Source organism: Electrona antarctica, assembly GCF_951216825.1.
Source record: "Electrona antarctica genome assembly, chromosome: 8".
Lineage (NCBI taxonomy): Eukaryota > Metazoa > Chordata > Actinopteri > Myctophiformes > Myctophidae > Electrona > Electrona antarctica.
The window spans coordinates 16,051,536-16,075,192 of record NC_136789.1 but is presented as its reverse complement, the minus strand read 5'-3'; the positions used below and the strand labels follow the sequence as shown (position 1 = coordinate 16,075,192).

At 41.5% G+C, this 23,657-nt stretch overlaps 2 protein-coding genes across 4 annotated transcripts in view; both read left to right on the top strand.

Annotated features, from left to right (window-relative positions):
- The window catches only part of LOC306927516 (ryanodine receptor 1-like), a 128,094-nt gene extending 112,586 nt beyond the window's left edge, over positions 1-15,508 (top strand). For all 3 annotated transcript variants that reach the window (XM_079507277.1, XM_079507276.1, XM_079507275.1), the window contains 11 exons: positions 152-282; positions 1,810-1,852; positions 8,918-9,054; positions 9,407-9,467; positions 9,990-10,136; positions 10,303-10,437; positions 10,619-10,775; positions 12,368-12,432; positions 12,853-12,953; positions 14,696-14,747; positions 15,241-15,508. In XM_079507277.1, coding sequence (XP_079363403.1) covers positions 152-282; positions 1,810-1,852; positions 8,918-9,054; positions 9,407-9,467; positions 9,990-10,136; positions 10,303-10,437; positions 10,619-10,775; positions 12,368-12,432; positions 12,853-12,953; positions 14,696-14,747; positions 15,241-15,336 — 1,125 coding nt within the window. In that variant the 3' untranslated portion in view covers positions 15,337-15,508. The remainder of the gene's footprint in view (positions 1-151; positions 283-1,809; positions 1,853-8,917; positions 9,055-9,406; positions 9,468-9,989; positions 10,137-10,302; positions 10,438-10,618; positions 10,776-12,367; positions 12,433-12,852; positions 12,954-14,695; positions 14,748-15,240) is intronic.
- A 1,347-nt stretch (positions 15,509-16,855) lies between these two features.
- Positions 16,856-23,640, top strand: LOC306927515 (uncharacterized protein). The gene is made up of 5 exons (XM_079507274.1): positions 16,856-16,904; positions 19,954-20,209; positions 20,899-20,932; positions 21,848-22,043; positions 22,289-23,640. The coding sequence occupies exons 1-5, from the start codon at positions 16,862-16,864 to the stop codon at positions 22,612-22,614; spliced, it is 855 nt and encodes a 284-aa protein (XP_079363400.1). The 5' UTR covers positions 16,856-16,861; the 3' UTR covers positions 22,615-23,640.
- Positions 23,641-23,657: the final 17 nt, after the last annotated feature.

The window sequence follows — 23,657 nt, the reverse complement described above, 5'->3', positions numbered from 1 at the left end:
TGCATTGTTGTATAGAAGCTAATGCACTTTAACTTTTACATTGTATTATATCACATTTAGATGATCAGAACACGGTCATAGTGTGTACACAATGTACTTATGATACCATAAGTCTTAAGAACACTCGTTTGAGTGCATTGTTTTCCCTCAGATTCCACTGGTGATCTTTAAGAGAGAGAAGGAACTTGCCAGAAAGTTGGAGTTCGATGGTCTGTACATTACTGAGCAGCCTGAAGATGATGACATCAAGGGCCAGTGGGACAGACTGATCCTGAATGCACCGTAAGTAACAATGAAAGACATCCTCTACAGTATATCAAGAGAAGTCTATCGAGGCACTGTGTTTTGTGGATTTTGGTTTTGTGGATTTATTGAGACTGAGGGCTCTAACGTATGCCATGCATTACCCGCAAGCATGAACTATTATCCGTGAATTACGCATTTAGGAGCTTCCACTATGCGTAAATGGTATCTTGCGGCCGCTATACCCACTATACATTATGCCGACACCTTTATTTGCGGGTGGAGGTGTGTCTGTAGGCGTGTTGATGCGCTTTCCCTATAATTGCTATCTTATGCACACAGGTTGAGGACAACGGAAAGCGCCTCCTCAAACCACCCGTAATGCGAATTCCGTTTGATAAAATAATGTGCTCTTGAGACCTGAGTTGGAGCTGCCTCGGCTTGACGCATGTTGCAGAACATTCACAGCTCAGAGGTCTCGTTCTTATTCTCCACAAATCTCTGTGATTGTAATTTTCCTATAATCAGCAGTGTCTAGTGATTTGTGCGGCGCCATGGCGCATTGTGCACGATTACAATGATAATTAATCCGATTTCCCGAACTTGCAGCGCTGCTTTACTGCTTTATTGTATTGAGACTGTGTTGGTCGGAGTGGAGGATAGAGGAGCTACTGGACCCACAAAACAAGTCTCTGTATCAAATATAAATATATTGCAAGGCAGCAACGCATCCTCTTCCATGGGCCCTAGTGTAAAGGCAAGATATCACTGTGCATAATGCATAATGGATAATGGATCTCTTAAAGGCAATGGCATGTGGCACGGTCATTGGTTTAATTATTGTAACACCCAAACCACACCTATGTATAATGTCATGGGTAGTGGAGGTGTTTTAAGGATTTAGGCCGTGGCACAAGATCGCAAATTGTACGGGGGCACACCTCTTACACAATGCTAAATCCCCAAATTACGAATAAAGTGCCCCTGACGCAAGATAGGGCCCAAACTACTAACAGTGTAGGCCATTGATTTTCACCCTGTGGGCTGGGGACCATTGTTGGGCAGTGAGGGTATTGCAAGTGTGCCCCCAAATAATTGACAAAACACAAAGATTTCAATTAGGCCTATTGATTGATTATTATTTTTCTTTAAAACCTTCAAAACATTAGTTTTCTTTGTGATACCAATAAGTAGGAACTTGATCCATGCTGTAACACATCAATTGAATGATCATAACATGCTTTTTAAATGCTTTTGAGATGTTCAAGTGAGCTCTGATCGAGAAAAGATCAAGAATCAATGGTGAAGGCCAATAAGGCCATTGCGGACCCCAGCACATACAAGTCAAAGTGATTTAGTGTCCTTTTTGACATTCAGTTACATGGTAACATTCAGTTGCATGGTTATATATCCCTGATAGACTAAGAACATTCAGTTGAAACAGTAAACATTGAAACATGTATCTTTGCCAAGCATATTTGCAGTCACGATTTAGTCCACACACAAAGCAAACACTTTTAAACAAATATAGCTGAAATGTACTTGTCTTTTCTTTTTTTTTACCAGCTCTTTTCCAAACAACTACTGGGACAAGTTTGTCAAACGGAAGGTAAGATAGTTTTGAAATGAATTGGCTTTTCTATCTGTTCAACTGGAGAGTGTTGTGTGGTTGAGGAGGGTCGAAACACTTTAAGAAGGTTCTGGACCACCTGATGACCTCTCTTCCAAGGCTTTATCCATTATAGATGGATTATAATTGCATCTTTGATGTATTTACAAACGTATTTAATTATAATTTTGCTTTGTGGCTGCACTTGCTTATAGGGCATAGCAGTGGCGGATATTTTCGTGTTCCATCGTTCCAGACCCCATTCATTTTTCCCATAGAGATTTCCAAAAATATTTATATAAATTATTTTAAGCATAAAATCAAGCTCTGTGTGTGTGTGTGTGTGTGTGTGTGTGTGTGTGTGTGTGTGTGTGTGTGTGTGTGTGTGTGTGTGTGTGTGTGTGTGTGTATTTCTCTTTTTTTCAAGATATATTTTTGGACTTTATCTGCCTTTATTGGATAGTGTACACACACAGTATGGTGACAGGAAATGGGGAGAGAGATGGGGGGGGGTGACACGTGACAAAGGTTGTCGGGATCGGGAGTCGAACCCGCGACACGCCGTCAGGCTGGCTTAGCAGCCTAGGTGCCCGGACCACTACACTAGCCGCCCGGGCCTTTTTATTTTTTTCCCCCACAGAATTAAATGTGTTATGGTCATGAATCATCATGAACCAGAAAATGGCCGCCACTGCTATGCCCTATGTCATTGATTTGACTTGTGAACCCCCTTGAGACATTTAGTACTTATGTGGTGTATTGTCACACCCAATTAACCCTAAACTCAGTAAAGTAGAGAAAACTGTAGAGTAGTGAAAAACCTCGTCAAAGCATCAGATCGGATCGGAGAAACGCAGACAGAGAGATGAACTGAAGATCCATGTTGACCATTTATTCAATCAAAGACAGAGTCCAGAATGACAAAAATAGCATAGCTTCCCCGTAGGCCTTGGTCGGCCCACGGGAGCTCCCAGCAGACTGACCGTAGCCAGCTAACACTAGTGATTTTCACATTGACAACATGACATGATATAGTACAGAATTGAATTCAGAGGTGGAGTCAAAATTAACATAGCCATTTGGTGTCCCAAACGGTTCCTGAAGGACAATAGAATACTAAATATCTCTCCAACACCTCAGACGGCTTCAAACAGTATAGAACAAAGCTTTAGCCACAGGGTACTTCATGAGAACCTCTGATGAAGGAAAGCCCCCAGACTAAGCACTTTTGACCAGACAATGTGACTCCACTTAACCTGCATCAAATTCGCACAGAGACCCAAATAAACAGTGACCTATTAATGTATAGTGTAGTTATTGACAGAATATAGCATTATGGCCATATGGACTATATTTACGATTCCACACTCCCCCCTTATGACAATCACAAGATTGGCATATATAAAAATACATATAGTCCATATTCAACTGTAGTACACCCCCCTTTGACTCCATCACAGCCTACCAAACATCAGGAAAAACAACAACAAATGACAACATTACACAAAGTTCCCAAAATGATTACAACTGGTTCAAATTACATGTTCACGTTCTTCTAAATGATTCTTCTTCTACTTACAATTTCATCAATGTACACCTAGCATCACTTTTCGACACATCACGACACTCACAATACCCTGTCTGTAACTTCAAATCATTTTTTTAAAACGAATTTCACATAACCACATGATCAATGATAGAACTGAAACTTTAAACATACTGACACTAAAATCACAACACTTTCGTCTTAACCCCTTTGTTTCACTTTGAAACTCCCACTTTGTTGGAATAATTATTGACCTTCAATCTTAATAACTAAACACCCAGTTTAATATGATATTAAGAGTAAAACATAGCCATAACATTCATTTTCAAATAAGTTTTTCCGGACATGTTTGATAAATTCATTTATATTCTGAAACTACTCCTTCAAAGGCTTGGTGAGCGCGATGCGGGGAAGGAGTGGGACAAAATAAGTCCGATGCCAATAGATCCTAGCCAGAGGCCACCTCCTGCTTCAGACTAACAAGTCACAGTTCAACTTAACCAGGGTACTATCGGGTTACGTTACTTATCCTGACCCTAACTTTTCAAGTAACTACTTGATGAACGCTAACTCCCTCACGTTTAACTCTTTGAGAGTTTCATGGATTTCTATATAGTTTTTAGACTTCTCTATGGCAGAATGGCGTTTTTGAATGATTTATTGAAAATTCTCTGTTGTGAATGTGTGACAACGAAAGACCTTCAGAGAAAGCTTGGCTTGTCTGCTTCCAGGAAAAAAATGAACTGAGTTGATAAAATGTTTAGTTGTGGTGTTGGAAGCCATTTAAAAGAGCCTGCATTTACACTGGGTAGTGTTTCTAGGACAACAAAAAAAGTTATGACCGGTTGAAGTTTTATTTTCTAAATAACTTTTTTTCTGCTGGGCGTACATAGCCATGCAATATCTCATTTTAAAGGGTGAGTTGTCTAGTTCAATTAAAATAAAATAAAAAGTTTCTCACATGTACCACTGTAGATATTTTGCCATCTATAAATAGCATGGTCAGTCATGATCAATCTGACCTATCCAGCTAAAAGTCCCCCTAGCTCTGAAATGGAACATCATATAAACTCAATTCTTTTTTGGGGTAAAATTAGACATTCTAACGCACATTTTGATATATACCATGTTTACATAGTCTTACCAGTACCGTGTCTATTCATGCATGTATCTCAAAAACCTGTTGTGAAGAAACAGTTTTGATAAATAACTCATCCAAGGACATTGTTTTGATATGACTTTGTGCCCATGATATGTATCAAAATATAGACTTGAATGTATACTGTATTATAACAAAAAAATTGGGTTCTTACCATCTACCGTTACAGAGTAAATCACAGTTGAAACTCGCTTAGTCAAACCATAAACCTCAGACTAGTGAACAAAATAGCCATGACAGGTCTAACTCATTGTAAAAGCTTGTCTTTTATTTTTTATGACTACTAACATAATACAATTATAATAAATATTACAGAAAATAAATAGGCCTACATACAAAACAGTTGTCCCCAAACTCCCCAGTGTCCCCAAACCACTGCATTCCAGTTGTTCTTGACGGTGTGTGTGTGTGTAGGCTAAATTAAAAAAAAAAACAACAACTGAAATGAATGAATGCATCCGGTTCAGTGTCGGAGAACTCCATCGCAGTCTTGACTCTTCGTCTTCATCATCATCATCATCATCATCATCATCCTCCTCCTCCGATGCCAGTTCTAAATATATAAAAATAAACATTTAGCTGTAGTCAGCCCGGCCAATAGCCAGTTGGGGGGGGGGGGGGGGACGTAGGCTATCTGACATCATCGTCATCATCATCATCACACGGAGACACACTAAACAATGTACAATCATGATTGTATACAATATACAATGAATGCAATTATCATGCAAGCTCAGACGTCAATGAAACGTCATACAGATCTTATATAATACGCTACTGTTAGCTTCACTCCCCGTCCCCCCTCCGATCCTTGTAGCAACGTCATCATAACCACGCGTTGCTTCAGTAAACGATGCATGTTTGTTCTCCGTCTTTGTAGACAGTAAATAAAAGGAGCGAACATTACTCTAAAGATCAGATCGCCTATAAGGCACGCTACAATATAAAATACTTGTACTGCCATGCGTGCATGCCTGCTACGATACATTTGTACTGCAACAACCAACCGATCGACACCAACCCCCCCCTCCAGCCCTTAGCCAGCACCAATGCACCGACCAACACCATTTGCACCGACCAACACCATTAGCCAGCACCTTCGGTGCTGGCTAATGGCTGGGGGCCATCGTGGTGAGTCATTCTGGCGTCATGATCTGACTAGTAGTAGTAATTATCCAAGCATCTATTTGTAGCGATCATCTTATGATTTCTGATCACTATAGAAGGGCATTTTCTACAATAAGATTACCTCAAAACATTCCGGGTTGATCGTCTTCTTCAATGGTTTCCCGGTATAGCTCATCGGACGACGATGGGGAGACAATGAAAAAAGGAGGGAGGGAGCAGCGAGTCTCGCTGTAAGCACTGGACCAGGGCTACTCCGCCTGGAGAAGGCGACTGGGACGCGTATGGATCAATACTACTACCACAAAACTCGCTCAAATAAATAGTACTGCTTTCAACTTTTTCTGCTAGAAAATCGCTCGGGCGAGACGGCAAACAGGCAAAACAATGAAAACTATGAAGACTCCCTCTGCCCCCACTGTTTACAGGGGGTGGGACCAGCTTCCAATGGCAACACGTACACGTGTGTCACGTGACACGGGTTTTCTGGGTAATGTAGTTGGAATATAAGCTCAGGAATTTAAACAGCGCTTCGGAGCATATTAATATGTTTAGATTAATCAAAAAAGAGAAAGACGCCAATTGGCGTCATTGCTCATTTACGGAATTCTGATGAAGACGCCAATTGGCGTCTTTGCTCTTCTAAGGGTTAAAGACAAAAGTTCTCTCAATAATAACAAAAGAATCTTTGCACGTCGTGGCACCCTAACTGCCTCTAGTTGACATTATCGTAAACTAAATTTAACACGAGAAAAGAATAATCAGCTCTACTAATTCTAAGACGATTTTATACTGAAGCGTATGAGAGTGGCACCGGGATCTCGGCCGTCTGACACAGAGCGTCAATTAATCTCAATAAAGCTAAAATTATTTAAACATTCTCCAAATTACCCCATAGACTCTATTTCTTGAATCAACTTCTTAACTAATTTAAATTCGACAAAACACACAAACATCAACATATGCCTACATATACGCTGAATAGACTCACATTTAGACACACTTTTTGAATACAGATAAAGACTATTGAATCTCTCCATCTATTATTAATAAACTTCTTATAATGTCGCATTTCTCATTGTTCTCACCTCATGTGTTTTTGCCATGCGTGGTCAAACAGAAGCTGCATGAAAGCTGCTGTTGAACTCGCCGCACCGCACGTCGATCTGCTTCCATTGTCCCATCCAACACAGCACCATACTCCCCCCTCCAGACATTATATGAATATGAAATATCACATAAATGACTGGAAAGAAAAACATGAACGCTCGTGTAGCTACAGGCCTCGTCGAAACAAAGAAACGCCGCAAAACGAGCTTGCAGATCCGCTGTTTCTGAAGAACGAAATGAACGTGGTCCGCCCGTGACCACCCCCGCTGATGAATTGAAATGAACCATCCGCTGATCGCTCTCTTCTCCCCCGGTGCACGGTCCGCCGACGAACTCCCTCGGCCCGCTGCTTGGCGAAGGCCGCGTAGATGAAGCGTTACCCCGCCTCCCTCCGGCCGCTGAGTAGAGTAGAGTAGCCAGGGAACCCCTCGAATCGCCGCTGAGCATCGCCGCTCCCCGCCGAGACGTGAAGAGAAGCTGTTCCCCGTCGACGCGCTGTAGAGGGCTGCTCCACTCCTGTCCGTCGCCGAGTCCAGGTCGCTGATCATCAGAGCTCCGGAGCGCACCGCTTGCGCCGTCGTCCCCATCGTCGCCGAAGAGAAGACCACTTCTTCCCGCTGTAGACGAACGCCGTGTCCCCGAAAAAATCAAACAAACCTCCAACCGCCAAAATTAGACTGAAATATCCAAAAAGTCCCCGCCGGCCCTCTGCTGCCTGGCGCTGGAAGCACCAAAGACACCGGGTTTCAGGGCAACATCTATGTGCCCCCATTCGCCTGACGCAAAAACATGCATCAACACGACCGGGTCGGCACCATCTATGTGGTGTATTTTCACACCTAAAACTCACTAAACCGTAGTAAACTCTAGAGAGATGAACTAGGCTAAAGCAAACTTGTAGAGTAGTGAAAAACCTCGTCAAAGCATCAGATCGGATCGGAGAAACGCAGACAGAGAGATGAACTGAAGATCCATGTTGACCATTTATTCAATCAAAGACAGAGTCCAGAATGACAAAAATAGCATAGCTTCCCCGTAGGCCTTGGTCGGCCCACGGGAGCTCCCAGCAGACTGACCGTAGCCAGCTAACACTAGTGATTTTCACATTGACAACATGACATGATATAGTACAGAATTGAATTCAGAGGTGGAGTCAAAATTAACATAGCCATTTGGTGTCCCAAACGGTTCCTGAAGGACAATAGAATACTAAATATCTCTCCAACACCTCAGACGGCTTCAAACAGTATAGAACAAAGCTTTAGCCACAGGGTACTTCATGAGAACCTCTGATGAAGGAAAGCCCCCAGACTAAGCACTTTTGACCAGACAATGTGACTCCACTTAACCTGCATCAAATTCGCACAGAGACCCAAATAAACAGTGACCTATTAATGTATAGTGTAGTTATTGACAGAATATAGCATTATGGCCATATGGACTATATTTACGATTCCACACTTACACAAATAGAAGATGAGTTTAGTTCGATAATAGCAGCATTATATACTATAATATACAGCTCCTTCTCAAAAAATTTGAATATTTTGTAAAAGTTAATTTTCTTCCCTAATATAATTCAAAAAGTGAAACTTTCATATATTCTCAATTCATTGTGCTTAAAGTGAAGTTTTTAGAACCTTTTTTTGTTTTAATCTTGATGATTATGGCATACAGCTCATGAACCACAGTAATACCATGGTATTACTGCGCTTAACTGACCAGCCAACTGGCCTGACCTGAACCCCACAGAGAATCTAGGTTGTATTGTCAAGAGGAAGGTGTGAGACATAAGACTCAACAATACAAATGCATTTGTGTGTGTGTGTGTGTGTGTGTGTGTGTGTGTGTGTGTGTGTGTGTGTGTGTGTGTGTGTGTGTGTGTGTGTGTGTGTGTGTGTGTGTGTGTGTGTGTGTGTGTGTGTGTTTTCTAAAATATTCTATTATAATTACACACATGCACGCACGCACACACACACACACACACACACACACACACACACACACACACACACACACACACACACACACACACACACACACACACACACACACACACACACACACATATTGGATAAGTTCCACACAACCTAGATTGATATGGCCATAATCTAATGTGTGTCAGGTTCTGGATAAGTTTGGTGACATCTACGGTAGGGAGAGGATAGCAGAGCTCCTGGGAGTGGACCTGGCCTCCCTGGATGTGAGCCAGCAGTCACACGAGAAGAAGCAGGAGGAACCAGACAACTCCATGTTCGCCTGGTACAGTATATGGCGTCGCTGTCGGGTGGAAACCTTGTATGTCCAAATTAAATGTATTATTATTTAAAAACTGTTTAAAAGTAGTGAAAATAGCTTATCTACAAGTTCACAACACGTCGTGGGGCGATGCGTTGTGAGCTTGTAGATTGGCTATTTTCGCTACTTTTTTGTGCGACACTCTTGTATGAAGATGTAGGCCATTCATTTACAAAATAAACTTCAAAACAAGGAGATACTAGGTTTATGCTCAACAGCAACGATATGTATTAAAGTGGCAAAGTAGCGTGTCACAGGGCTCCTTCAGAAAAAGAAGAGAACATTTAATGACTGGGATTCTTTGTTGTCTTTACAGGATCACATCAATTGACATCAAGTACCAGATCTGGAAATTTGGTGTTATTTTCACAGATGGCGTAAGAGAATAACTGCCTGTTTTCCACAGAGTTGTGTACTCAAATCGAAATGAAGTGCTGTGATTTTGCATTGATAACCTGTTAATGTTTTACTTACAGTATACATGGGAATAATGGATAACATAATTGAGTGGCTGGCTAGTCTCTGTAGCGATTAAGCTGTCTGAAGGACTATTATATGTATACAATAAAAGGTATACAGTGATCAATAACAACAAAATCTTCATCAATAAACTCTAACGTACAGCATGGTAAACTTAAATTATTTGTAAATCACAATATCAATTGTAATTTGAAGTATGATATGATATGATATGATATGATATGATATGATATGATATGATATGATATGATATGATATATATATATAGAAAAAGTATAGAAAATACTTCCGGGAACCAAGGGATGAGTGAGTCACGTCAGTGACTTCTGTGCTCTATATGTATATTGTATAACTAACGTATGAAATACCTTGTTTCTACATTTACCAATATACTGTACTGGTTTTTCTTGTCTTCGCAGACGTTCCTGTATCTGTGCTGGTATATGATAATGTCTATCCTCGGGCACTACAACCATTTCTTCTACGCCTGTCATTTGCTTGACATCGCCATGGGCGTTAAGACTCTTCGCACCATCCTTTCCTCAGTCACCCACAATGGAACGCAGGTCTAACAATGTGTTCACATGCAACCCTTCAACCATTTTTTTTTATTCATTAAGTCAACACTCCAGTTATATATGGGAAATTCGAGGCTGGAAATGCATGGAATCATTCTGCATAATAATGAATGCAACGTAACTGTACTGTTCCTCCTCTCTGTTTGGCTGCCAGTTGATGATGACGGTGGGTCTGCTGGCAGTGGTGGTCTATCTGTACACCGTGATCGCCTTCAACTTCTTCCGCAAGTTTTACAACAAAAGCGAGGATGAAGACGTCCCGAACATGAAGTGTGACGACATGATGACCGTGAGTCGTGCCAGGAATTATAGAGAGTTTAAGTGGTATCGATAATAACAATTATCGGCCCATCGTTAGTCCCAACCAAAATATCTCAAACATTACTGGCTGGGTTGCTATGGAATTTGCTGTGCATCGACATGATTGTCTAGCAAACTTAATGTCTTCTGTTTCATGTTATTTTTACTAGTGCTACCTGTTCCACATGTACGTTGGAGTTCGAGCCGGTGGTGGCATAGGAGATGAGATTGAGGATCCTGCCGGCGATGAATACGAACTCTACCGGGTGATGTTTGATATAACCTTCTTCTTTTTTGTCATCGTCATCCTTCTGGCCATCATTCAGGGTGAGACATGATGCACACACAGGCTAGTAGGCTATTTAGATGCTTAATTAGATATTAATGAACAATTTATATCAATGTAATGTAAATACACCGGATTTCGCAAAGATGCTAATTTACATCTGCAGTCCCCACAAAAAAACATAAAAACAAAAACAGGCAGACAGTAGAGCACATTACATTACACAGGGACAACAGAGTACTATACATAAATACAGGAACAGGGGTACAGGTGCAAAGTATATCTATTTAAGGCTAAGACTAAATTATCTTTTAATTGGCTCATATATTAGTCAGAGTTCCTTGGGTGGTCCATTTGATTCCATTTGTACACTGTGTATTGGGCATCCTTGAAATGAAAAAAGTCTGAGAACCACTGCACTACATAATGCATAACGATTGAGATTTATTTTAGGTGAAGGTTTTCAGCTAATTAAGGTATCAGCCTTTCAATTTCTTAGTTTTAGCAAAGCAATATTTTTGGACAACGGGCGTATTACAGCTGTGCTGCTAATCTCCCGTAATAAGGATGAAGAGATGCGCTTCAAATTGATATTTGTTTTCTCACATGTTTCTCACAAGTATTACGCAATTGACCCCCAGAAACATTTCAGTCAGGCCTCTAGGAATTAACGCCTTGCCCTCGGGGACATTCTTTGCTATGACCTTGCATGTGTGGACTCAACTGTAGTGGTGGTTTAACAAATATGCAGGGGGAAAAAGTACCGTGGGATTCCAGAGTGGGTGTGTCTGTCGTCTGCGCCATGGACACATTTACTGCCTGTCACACATATGTCAGCAGACTTCAACTGTGTTGCTTGCTGCAATACTACAATATACAATGTAATAAAATATTAATAATAATAATATAGTCATGGATTAAAGTTTTCAGTCATTTGGATTTCATGAATAAATAAATAAATAAAAGCCAGCATGTCATGCACCAAAAATAGTCTATCTACAAGCTAGATAAGCTATTTTTGAGTGGTGCTAGCCACTCCTATATGCAGCTATGTGTGTCCCTATGTATGCGTGTCTGTCTGTCCAAGCACGAACAGCTGAAACACCTTGCTAATACCACTGGATGGCACTGTTGAGCAGCATCTCACACACACACACACACACACACACACACACACACACACACACACACACACACACACACACACACACACACACACAGATGCCAGGGAGGAGGGCTTGTAGAGTACAGTACAGTACTCGTCCCATCTGATACCCAGGAAGGGTGAACCTTCGGACGGGTCGGGCAGCCTAGTGATAGCCCTCAGCCCTGGAGGTGCTCTTCGGAGCTACGGGTGGCCCGTGGGTGGTCTGTATTCCCCCCGTCCCGGCATGGATGTGTAAAACCATACTGAACTTGAATATAAAGAGACGTCATTTTATTTCCTTTTTGTTTTTAAACAAGGTTGATTTTTCAAATAGGTTGGTAGGAAACCTTCTCATTTGTTAGTAGTTTGCCCTTTGGGCCTGTGAATTTAGAGTAAAAATGTCTTGTTCTTAAAAGCCCACCAGAGAGCAATGATAGTACAGTGCACAGAATCCTTCAAACGCCTCTGTTATGTTGTGGTTTAAAGGTCTGATCATTGATGCCTTTGGAGAACTCAGAGACCAACAAGAGCAAGTCAAGGAGGACATGGAGGTATAGTTGTACATAACATTTCTCTATCAGTCTTACAGGTTAATACACTGGTTCTCAACACTGGGTCCGGGGACCACCAAGGGTCCAAATGGACCCTTATAGGTCTGTAAGTCAGTGTTGCACAAATGTACACTCTCAGAGTTAAATTAACACAGATCATTTTACAGTGTTAATTGGGGTATCACATGGTATCAAATGGGGCCAGTGGCGTAATGGATATCAAACTGGGGGTCCTCGAAAATAAAGAGGTTGAGAATCTCTGAACTATACTGGGACCTCTGTGATTATTTAACTCAGAGAGTTGGTCCATTTGGACATTGAGAATCAATGTTGAGAAATAATTATTAATTACTACAGTAAGCTAAATGTGAACAACATGATGCGTAGTCCTCTTAATTAATGATGTGTTCATATTTGCAGACGAAATGCTTCATATGTGGGATTGGAAGTGACTACTTTGACACCACACCACATGGCTTCGAGACCCATACACTGGATGAGCACAACCTGGCCAATTACATGTCAGTAACATCTCTCTCACTCTCTCGTTTCCCTGTCCGCATGAATGCATACGTACAGTATGTGGCAAGGACAGTACTGTGTGTGTGTGTGTGTGTGTGTGTGTGTGTGTGTGTGTGTGTGTGTGTGTGTGTGTGTGTGTGTGTGTGTGTGTGTGTGTGTGTGTGTGTGTGTGTGTGTGTGTGTGTGTGTGTTGCCCTAGACAGGAGAGATGCCTACCTTTTGGGTTGAAAAGGTAAATGTCAAGGTCAAAATGGAGTGAAGTGGTCTCATCATTATTTCTCAACATTGACCATAAACATAGGTAGGACTACTGGGTCGCACACAGTGGCAAGAATGAGTTGTAACTCTTTTTATTTTCTACATCAAGAAATGACAAACGTTTTGGCTATCCAGCTTGTGGATCTACTACTTTTGTTGCTTTTGAATTTGAATCCTGAAAAGTAACAGTTCTGGCCATTCATCAATAGATAGACACAAAATGTCAACAAGGATTTACAATTTAGGCATTTATCAGACGCTCTTGATCCAGAGCAACTTACAGTAAGCAAGGACAACACAAGGTAATACATAAAATGCATAGAAATAGTAAGTAGTAAACCAATAACCTATCATCAGTCTAACAGTAGGAAAATCAATAATCTGAAACTATATGAACACTATAGCATCTGTATACATAACATGCTATCTAAATTACATGCCCAAAAGCTTGGCTTGCAAAACTCTGAAGTATTGATTACAACTGCCCAAATATGGTTTCATGTATTGAAAGGTAAAACCCCGAAAAGGGGTTCCCGTCCCTAAGGGTTAGTTGGTTGATTCAGGTGTTGTTTCCGCCGGCCTGTTATTGATAGCAGTGGTCACTATTGAAAAATCACACCCGTGTGAACTGAGTGGTGCAAGGTCTTATATAGTCTGATCAGCTATGTCAGTGACGTCACATACTAACCATAGCAACCATGCTCGTTTTTTTGGTACGAACAAACACGGGTACAAAGCCAGTTGTTGGAGTGGTTTGCACCACTCAAAAATAGCAGACCACTGAGATCACGCATTCAACCTAGCCGTTTAATAATCAGAGATAAGAGCGGAAGGACCTTGAGACCACCACCTCCCTGAGCCTTCCATCGCTCTCCTCCACATTCCTGTGCTGAGAGGATAAGACTGGGAAAAAATCAGCTATTTTACACCCTTAGCCTCTCGGGTTATTTCTCTTTTCTGCCTACTAAGAACGAAGACAGTGTTAATAGACGGTAGTATAACTTCTATGTGTAGTGATTACTAGTGAATTAAGTACAATCAAATCCCCAGGGGTCTGCAACCTTAGGCACGCGGGCGCCAACATTGGGGCAGGGGAGGGTGATTACTGGCACACTGGCATAAGTGTGAGAAAATATATATTTGTAATGTAGTCAATTGAATTAACTGACTGGGAAGGGAGTCTGGGAGATAGGTTGGTTATTGCTATAATGATTGAGTCTAATGATCATTACATTGTTCTGATGTGAAAGAAAATATTTCAAAAGAAGTAACGCAAAAGGTGTTATGAATATGGGAATCAAAATCAGTTGGACATATATTTTGATGTGGTGTCATAATACAATATAAATGCTGATATGCTACATCAAGAATCAAGAAAATAAAAACGTCACGTCAAAAAGGTTGCCGACCCCTGATCTAATCTATATGGTTACGTATAATAATAAATAATTGGCATGGTATTAACCCTGTGTATCTTTTCCAGGTTCTTCTTAATGTACCTAATCAACAAAGATGAAACAGAACACACCGGCCAGGTCAGACTGTTACACTAACTACAGTAGCTCAGATGATTTACATTTAAAGCAACACTTCACATGTTTTCAGCCTTATCTCCATATTCAATATTGTTGATTGAAGATGTCATCGGCATCGGCATCTGAGTCTCAGGGACAGCCTGTCCCTGAGGCCAGCCTGAGGGGGACAGCCTGTCCCTGAGACCAGCCTGAGGGGGACAGCCTGTCCCTGAGACCAGCCTCGGAGACGGCGATTTTAGAGACAGGCTGACAAAACATTACCATCCAATTAGTGACCATTAGTGAGGACGGATAGATACAAAAGTGTTCCTTTAAAGAGCAAAGATAATTACTAGTTTAAGGTAGAATTTTCTCTTCCAGTTGTTCCCTCATCTTCAAGATTCAAGATTGCTTTATTTGTCATTTGTTTTTCCATCTGCAAGCAGCCTTAGAAAATAAAATATAATAATTATGTTTCTCCTTATACATGACTTCCTGCTCTATCATACTGTAGGAATCCTATGTGTGGAAGATGTACCAGGAGAGATGTTGGGATTTCTTCCCAGCAGGAGACTGTTTCAGGAAGCAATATGAAGACCAGCTGTCCTAGCCGTCCCTCCCGGAGACATGAGGAGGGAACGTGATATCTGAGCTGCTGAATGTTTACATTGACCGCACAAAACCAAAAATATTTCTAGCGAGTAACAACGTTGTACAACAGTAAAAGGCCCAATGCAACTAGTCGCAACTCCTTGCAACAAGCGGGGGGGGGGGGCATTTTCAAGATGTTTTGTCCATTATCTCTGGAATGGAAAGTCCAATCTGCTCAGCTTGTTGGATGCATGACTTGAGGACATGTTCGATGGTCGATGGTGCCTCTAGCAACTCCTGGGGCCCTAGGCGGTCGTGTAGTTTGATTATACGGTGGGCCGGCACTGTGGTTGCTTGCAACTACATGCAACTACTCTAGTTGCATGGCGAATCATTGGTGTGGTTTGGGCGTTGCTGTCGGGTAGAAACATCGTGTCTCCATATTCCAACTTTTTGTGTGGTTTTTTGGCAAATTAACGCTGTACTACTTGATCATTCTACAGCGTCACACAAAAGCATCAAAAGTAGCAGATCTGCAAGCTCGTATGTCCAAAATAACAGATGTATACATAATATGAGGTTTCCACCCGACAGAGACAATAAGTTAAGCATTACCTATGCCTTTGTTATGTTGTTACCACAGTAACCGATGCAGATAGGTCGACAATGTCTCTATTCAAATTGTTTAACTAGCCGATCTACATCATCACGTTGTGAGCTTGTAGATCAGCTATTTGAACTATTCAAAGGTGTTTTTCAAAATAGTAAAAAAGGCAAAGAGGTTTAGGGATAAGGTGTTTAGCACCGACGAAATTAGAGCCCCAAGACTGCAGCCTTAAGATTAATAATTGTCCCGGATTTGAATGTTTTTTTTTTAATCAGTGGTGTCTGTATTATTTATTTTTTATTAAGACATTCTCATTGGACTTATACAAACCTATAATACAAACATGGCGACGTGACGGAGTGGTGACTTCCCCTCCACATAGCTATACTCTTAAAGATAGAAACATTGTTTTCTTTCCATATGTGATGCCATGAAGTATTAATTGCACGACATAGACAGAATATGCAAACCTGAAGTGCCTGCAACTCAGTGTAGATGTAGTTATGTACAAACATTTTGCCTTTGTATTTAATTAGTCTTTACACTGGTCTATGATATGTTTCTCCTACAAAGTGTGCTTATTTCGTTTAAATTATTTGTTCTTTAATGTTCATCAGTGCTGGTTTAAATCTGGGAGCACCATGAATGTGCATTTTATTTTGTGCAAGAATAAACCTTACAATAATATGAAATTGAGGTGAACTGTGTCTTACTGTTGGTTATGCAATGGTTGATGGTACTGGATAAATTATATCTCTATCCACTCTCGTTCAGAGTAGGCCGTCAAGCTGCTGAAATGCAGCTCTGTGGAACATCCCCTCTGACCAGGGATTAATCTTAAGTATTAAAACACACATTCAGCCTCATACTCTACTTTTCATCCATCTGGTGTTTCATCTCGGGGCACCGCTGCATGTGAGACTGGCTGGCTGCTAGCATGAGCATCGCAACGATACACCTTGGGACTCTCCGGATGTATGGTGAGCTATCGGTTGCTTCATTGCTCTCTAGCCAGTACAGTACCAGTTGTAAAAGAATAGGCACCTAAATTATAGTTTCTGTTCCTTTACAGTATATTGTTTTGTTCTGACCTAGCTACTGTAGCTGTAGGTATGGTTTTCAATATTGGGAGCTTGAGTTGAATTTGACTAATTCAATTCACTTCAATTCAATTCATTCAATGATCACAATACAAAACGATTTGAGTTTCTATTCTAACAATATGTTTCAATATCGCAACTGTCAGTCTTGTATAATTATGACATTTAGACTAAAACTATGACGAAAAATGTTCGTCGACTAGTAGACTACCTTTTTTCAATGACAAAATCAATGACAATTTCGTCAACAAATAAAAAGTAGACTAAACTGTTAGGGAGGGACTAGTGGAGAAAAGATCCAGTAGAACTAAGACAAGTCATTTTATGTTTGGTTTTCACTTTGAAAATAGCTGATCTACAAGCTAGCAACCAAGTGTAAAATTTGCCATTACGATGCCATCAAGGCCCGCCAAAGTTGACCAAAGTTCTTATGATATTTAGTCGACTAAAACTAGACTAACACTAAAACATTTCAGATGACAAAAATTTGCTGTCAAAATCAACAACAGCAACTAGAATGGTGCCAGTAAATCAGCACAGCTAGATTGGATGCAGCAATTGTGACCAGACCAGAGTAAGTAAACATACATCTGCTTGTCAATATTCGGATTCAGATGTAAGCTGTTGTCATGGAATCGACAGCATATGATTAGCCTACCTGTTTAGCAGGTCTGTGTGGTACATAATGTGTGACTTGTGTGTATGTGTGCGTGTGCGCGTGGTTGCGTGCGTACATTTGGGTCGTGACTGTATAGTAGGTAGATAGTATCGTTGCTGTCGGGCATAAACCTCTTATCTTCATATTTTAACTTTTTTGTTTTTTTGTAAATTAATGTCCGGCCTACTTGATCATCCTAGCATCGAAACGTTTTCAGCTTGTGGATCTGATACTTTTGCTGTTTTTTAATTTGAATCCTGAGAAGTAACTGTTTTGGACATATGAGGTTTCCACCTGACAGAGAGAGATATGGCAAATGGTCTGCATTTCTATAGCTGGTATTAATTCTAAGACAAAGGCCATTGTGCTTCATGGATCTAGACACATGTTGGGCAAGAATCCTCAGCACAAATTAAACAAGTGAACACAATAAAACTTCTGGGACTATTGATAGCTCTTTGTCTTGGTTCTAACATATAAACAATATTGTCATCAAAATGGGAAGAGGAATCGGGATGACTAAAGTGTTCTGCTTTCATCACTCCCTCCACAATGAAAGTTATTCATTATTTGGTTCTGTCTAATTTAGTATACTTGATCTGCCCTGTAATCTGGTCATCCACTAGAAAAGAGAATATCTTGCCAAGTAACTGTGTTGGGGTGTTGGATTTGATTTTATAATATTCATTTGTCTTTTTGTATTCATTTTTTGTATTTTTTATTTATTTTTACTTTTAATTTGTATTTTTAGTTATATATCTGTATTGTATTTGCTTTGTTCAGGACCCCAGGAAGACTAGAGGCTGTCTTTAATGGGGATCCTTTAATAAATATAAACATAGCTCAACATAGCTCACTTTATCCAAAGTGTTTTCCAATATTATCACACATCGACGGTGGCAGAGGCAACCATGCAAAGCTACCCACCTCCCTGCTTCTATGGGGAGCAGGGTTGTCTTGTTCAAGGACACATCAACACTATACCAGGAGGAGCTGGTTCCCAGACAGCTGCTCTACCTCCTGAGCCGCTGTCGGCCCTGATACTCTTGATCTTCTCCAATCATCTGACTTTCTGTAATCACCGTGGCAGCAAGAATGAGAGGATGCGCAATGCTTTAATCTGGAGATGCTTTCCAATGGCACTGCACTGTCTGTGTTCCCATGCAGTAATCACTGTGATGGCGATGCTTCATTCTGACAACATGCTCGGGGGGGATGATTGTTTATGCACAACAATGATAATGGTAATCTCATGACCTGACTTTAACCTTTATTTAGCCCGGGTATGTTTCCAGCACAGTTCAATCCTGTGTTAATTTAACCACTTAAACATTATACGCTTCGTTGACCAGGGTCCCCCAGGGGTCTATCCTTGGCCCACACTCGATTCTTCCCTCGAAATCTCTTCACCAAAAATAGCCAATCTACAAGCTCGTAATGCACCACAGTAAGTGAGCAGTGTTGTGGGCTTGTAGATCTGCTATTTTTGGCTAATGTACAGTGCAATGGCCAGAATCTAGGGACACTATATGGTTCTTGTGGTTAACTCTGAGAACATAAAAATGGATGCAGGTGGAGCGTTGGTGGCTCTTTAACGGTGCTGCGTCACATTCATAGCGGAATGCATGTTCATTACAGCCAATATCTTCTGTACTAGAACAATTGGAGTTTAGATGTCTTGCTCAAGGGCAGATCGGGGCTGAGGTAGTGAGGTTGGGGGCACTTTTCAACCCTCATATTCCCAGCTGGTCAAGAAAATTGAACCATCAACTTTATGGCCACAAATCCACTGTTTTACTAGGCTTCTGCCACCAGATGTGACTATACTTTAATGTTATGAATGTATCAAAACAAAACAACTCTTTTTTTGCAACCTACCAATTTTGAAACTTTTTATGTAGCCTAATCCCATGATTTTGTAACCCATTTTTCACCCAGTGCCAATTGCCTAAGCTGTAATCCTGGCCGCTACTCTCCCTCTGCTGACCGGGGGGGGGGGGGGGGGCATGATGAATGCATGATGACTCAGTGACCAGGCCGCTTCTTATCACCTGACACGGGGGAATTTCCCTGGTAGGGTAGGAACACGTTATTCCAACCAGGGGGAATTTCCCCGGTAGGAAGGAACACGTTATATTCCAACCAGTTCCTTTCCCCTCCATATCAGGCTGACTAGGGGAGGCCAATTTTGAAACCTTTTATAGTTTTCTTCTTTATATTCTCCTTTATTGCCTGTCCGCTGCTCCTCCCCAATTGCCTCCTGTCCTCCAGGGGGGTTCATATTCAAACAGTGGAAGAAGAGGTTCCTCCTCCTGACAGCTGATGGTAGCCTGCTTGTGTGCCACGACGAGTCATCCCTTCCTGACCAACTGGTGGCCTTAAGCAGCTGTGAAACAATTGTAGAAGGCTCGGTGATCTTGGACCTGCCCAAGTTACCCACTGGTGGACAGCGGGACTGCTGTTTTGCCCTGCTCCTACCCGAGGATAAGTACCTACTGCTGCTGGCTGACACGCCCCAAGACTGCAGGTCAGTAAGCAGGGGTCATCGTCATGCTGGCTTGTGGTGGACATTTTTGTTAAAATAAAATTTTTGGCAAGTTCATACAAAATTAATATTACCAGAAACACATAAAGAGCTAGCCCTGAATGATCATATCATCAACAGGTCTGGAACTATGAGAGTGTTCAAATTACGAATTGACATTCAGTAATTTGGTTTTATGATCAAAATAGGAACATTACGATGGTGTGTAAACAATTTGTCCACGGACAAGTCACGGACAAATTTGACAACAGAGATATTGATGACCCCTGTCAGTAAATATCAAGAAAATGACTCCTATGTCAGCTTTAAATTACCCCAATTTCTTGCTTGGTGCCTGATGACTCAGCCAGTTAGTAGCTACTCTAGTTAGTAAATAGTAGACCATGTGCTCCTTCATGTGAACATGAGGACCTGAGTTCAAATCTGACTCTTGTCTTGTCTTGTCTTGTCTTGTCTTGTCTTGTCTTGTCTTGTCTTGTCTTGTCTTAATTGTCTTGTCCTTGGTATCGTGTCTCTTAAAGAAAGGTGTTCCGTTAATTAAACCTATACATAAATACCTACTGTACAACAGATTGATAAACGTGCTTGAATGAATAAACATAGATACGATATGTACGTATGCTTGTATGATTTTAACAGAATGATAACAGATGTTTTTTCTTGACGTTTAGTCAATGGGTGAACATACTGAAGAAAGCAAAAGAGGTGAGTGCAGCCCCACTATATTCAACATCTACTGTTTGACATAAACACAGCATAGGTTATGGAGCCACGGAAGTCAGGAGGCTACTTCTAATTATCTCTCCCCGGACCCGGACCCCCTCCCCCATTCCTACTAATCAGTCTGTTTCTCATTCGCTTCAAGCTAACTCACACACGCCCACATTTTTATTTCTTTTTTTCCTCCTTTATTTACCCAGGGTAGTAGCTGAGCAAGTGCTCATTTTCAGCAACACCCTGCACATAGAAACACACAGACAGACACACACTAAAACCTGGGAGCTGAACAGTACAACCACAGTCTTATACTGTTAGCCACTAAGCAGCTCCACTGGACCAATTGGGGGTCCAGTGCCTTGCTCAAGGGCACTTCAGCGGTGTTGGGTGAGTGATGACCAATAACGTCCCGACCCAGATTTTTCCTGCCCGTCCGGGGAATCGAACCGGCAACCTTTTGGCAACAAGGGCGCTCCTCTAACCCTTAGGCCACCGCTGCCTAAAAGTGCAGTACATCAAGCGGTCACTATTGCGTTCTCTCATGCTAGCTGAGAGAGTAGTTGTTCAGATGTTGGCGTTCAAATTCCCTTCACCTCCCTGGCCTCCCTGTGGCATTTAGTTCTGTAATGGGTGATTCTGTGATTATATGTGATTTATAGGTTGTACTAAATGTGATATGTATCATATGTGGTATATGGCATACAATTGAAAGTTGTTATGTTGTTCATGTAATGTCTTTGCTCTGGGGGGGTTATAATCTCAGATTGTGTATGTTGCGCAGGTAATCTGTAATATCACATGAGCAGAGCTACACCGCCAAACTAAATGCAAATTGCAATAAATGGTAAATGCTTAATCCTGAGCTGAAGTGTCTCAATGAAATGTGTTTCCTTTATCTTACAGGCGAGTGTCTCAGTGCCTCCGCGCACATGTCAACGACATCGGGTATCGGCCCCATGTATTACTAGTCTCAACCCTGGAAATGAGGTATCAGATATGGCCCCCAAACAAACCACTGACAAACCTCTGCCTGTGTTCGATGAAGACGCATCATCTCAGAGCCCAACTCAAAGTAGAGTTGGCTCACAGAAGTCCAGAGGTGAGTTGAGATGTAGTTGCTGTGCTGTTGCCTGCCTTTGCATTTGCAGAATAGGAAGGAAACAACTTAGCATCCCTATTCTGGACATGTTATAATTGGCAAACATTCGGTGAAAATAGCAGATCTCTCGATCTATATCGGCTACTTTTGACAAAGAGATTTGATTTAGAAGGGGAACAGGTCAACATTGACCTGTTCCTCCCATTGAGTTGTCCTAATAACATTTTAATCCACCCCAACTGCAGGCAGAAGATCTCCACTGACCAACAGGGTGTCTTCAGAGGGTTGTCTGCGCCATGGAACTGCCAAAGATGCTGAAGCGGTGAGGGCCGTGTATCTGCTGATGGGAGGGGCTGCTGCCGCCTCCGCAATGGGTTATCTTGGGGCATGCTCTCCCGCAAACATGGAGGCCAGAGCTTCTGACCTAGCCACAGATGCCAATTTCTGTGGTTCAGACGGAACTCACCATTCAGAAAGCCATGCGGTCGCCTCGTCTCACTTCCACGACTATGACTTTGAGATGGCAGACATGGACTATGATGTTTTTGATTGTAGTGGGTTTTCTTTCTAACAAGTGTACTATGACAGCTACAGATGTGAATGGATGTTTAAAATAAAATATAGTTTTGTCCATATTTGTATGTCTGAAAATAAGTATTATTACCAGAATTGCTTGAACAATACTTTTTTGTGTTTGCCACGCTGGCCTAAGGTCGGAGACCATGTTTTTGCTTGTGTACATATGTCTGTCTGTCCGTGTGTCTGTCTGTCCGTCCATGTGTCTGTCCGTCTGTGTGTCTTTCCGTCTGCCATGGCAGAACTTCTGACCTGGCACCATTGCACCAGCATGAGGCCGATTTGCAAAACACATGATATTTTTCATCTACTACAGATAAACCTCACCCAAATCGATATACATTAACTCTCTGTAGTACTAGTGATCAAGACGTATCTGTCTGATGTTTTACACAAAATGCCACAAATCATGAATGTAATTTACCCTCCCTAGTCCTAGACACGTGTGTTGCCACTGCTATTTTACTCTGTCTCATCTGCCAGTAAGGAACCCCCACCAGGAGGGCCTAGCACCATGCAACGTGACAAAGATCACCTTTCTTACCCGGCTTCCCTCCGCGAATGCAGCCAATTGTGTTCGTATTAGAGTCTGCTCTATATGAAGACAGTTGGGTGGCCATAGCCCGAATGGGTAGAAAGGCTCCCTGGGAAGCAAAAGGTCATAGGTTGGATTCTCAGCCACAGCGATGTGTCCATGAGCAAGACACTTAATCCTTAACTAGATTTGTTCAAACCATCTAGGTTTGAACAAGTTGGATGATATTATTATATTTGGGCAGAATGTGATGATGGCCAGAATCAGATCCCTCAGATCCCTCAAAAATGTATTTTGAACGTTTCTACTGCACAACCATGAAGCAAGCAATCCTTCATGAAAGCATAGTATAGAGCTGGAATTGTGCTGTTTACTATTGTATTATAAATGCATCTGTATAAATTAAATGTGATTATAATGTGCTCATGTCAAAATGTATATAACGGTAGTTGACTGATTCTTCCAGTAAAAACATTTATCAACCTATTCCTGACAAGGTTCCA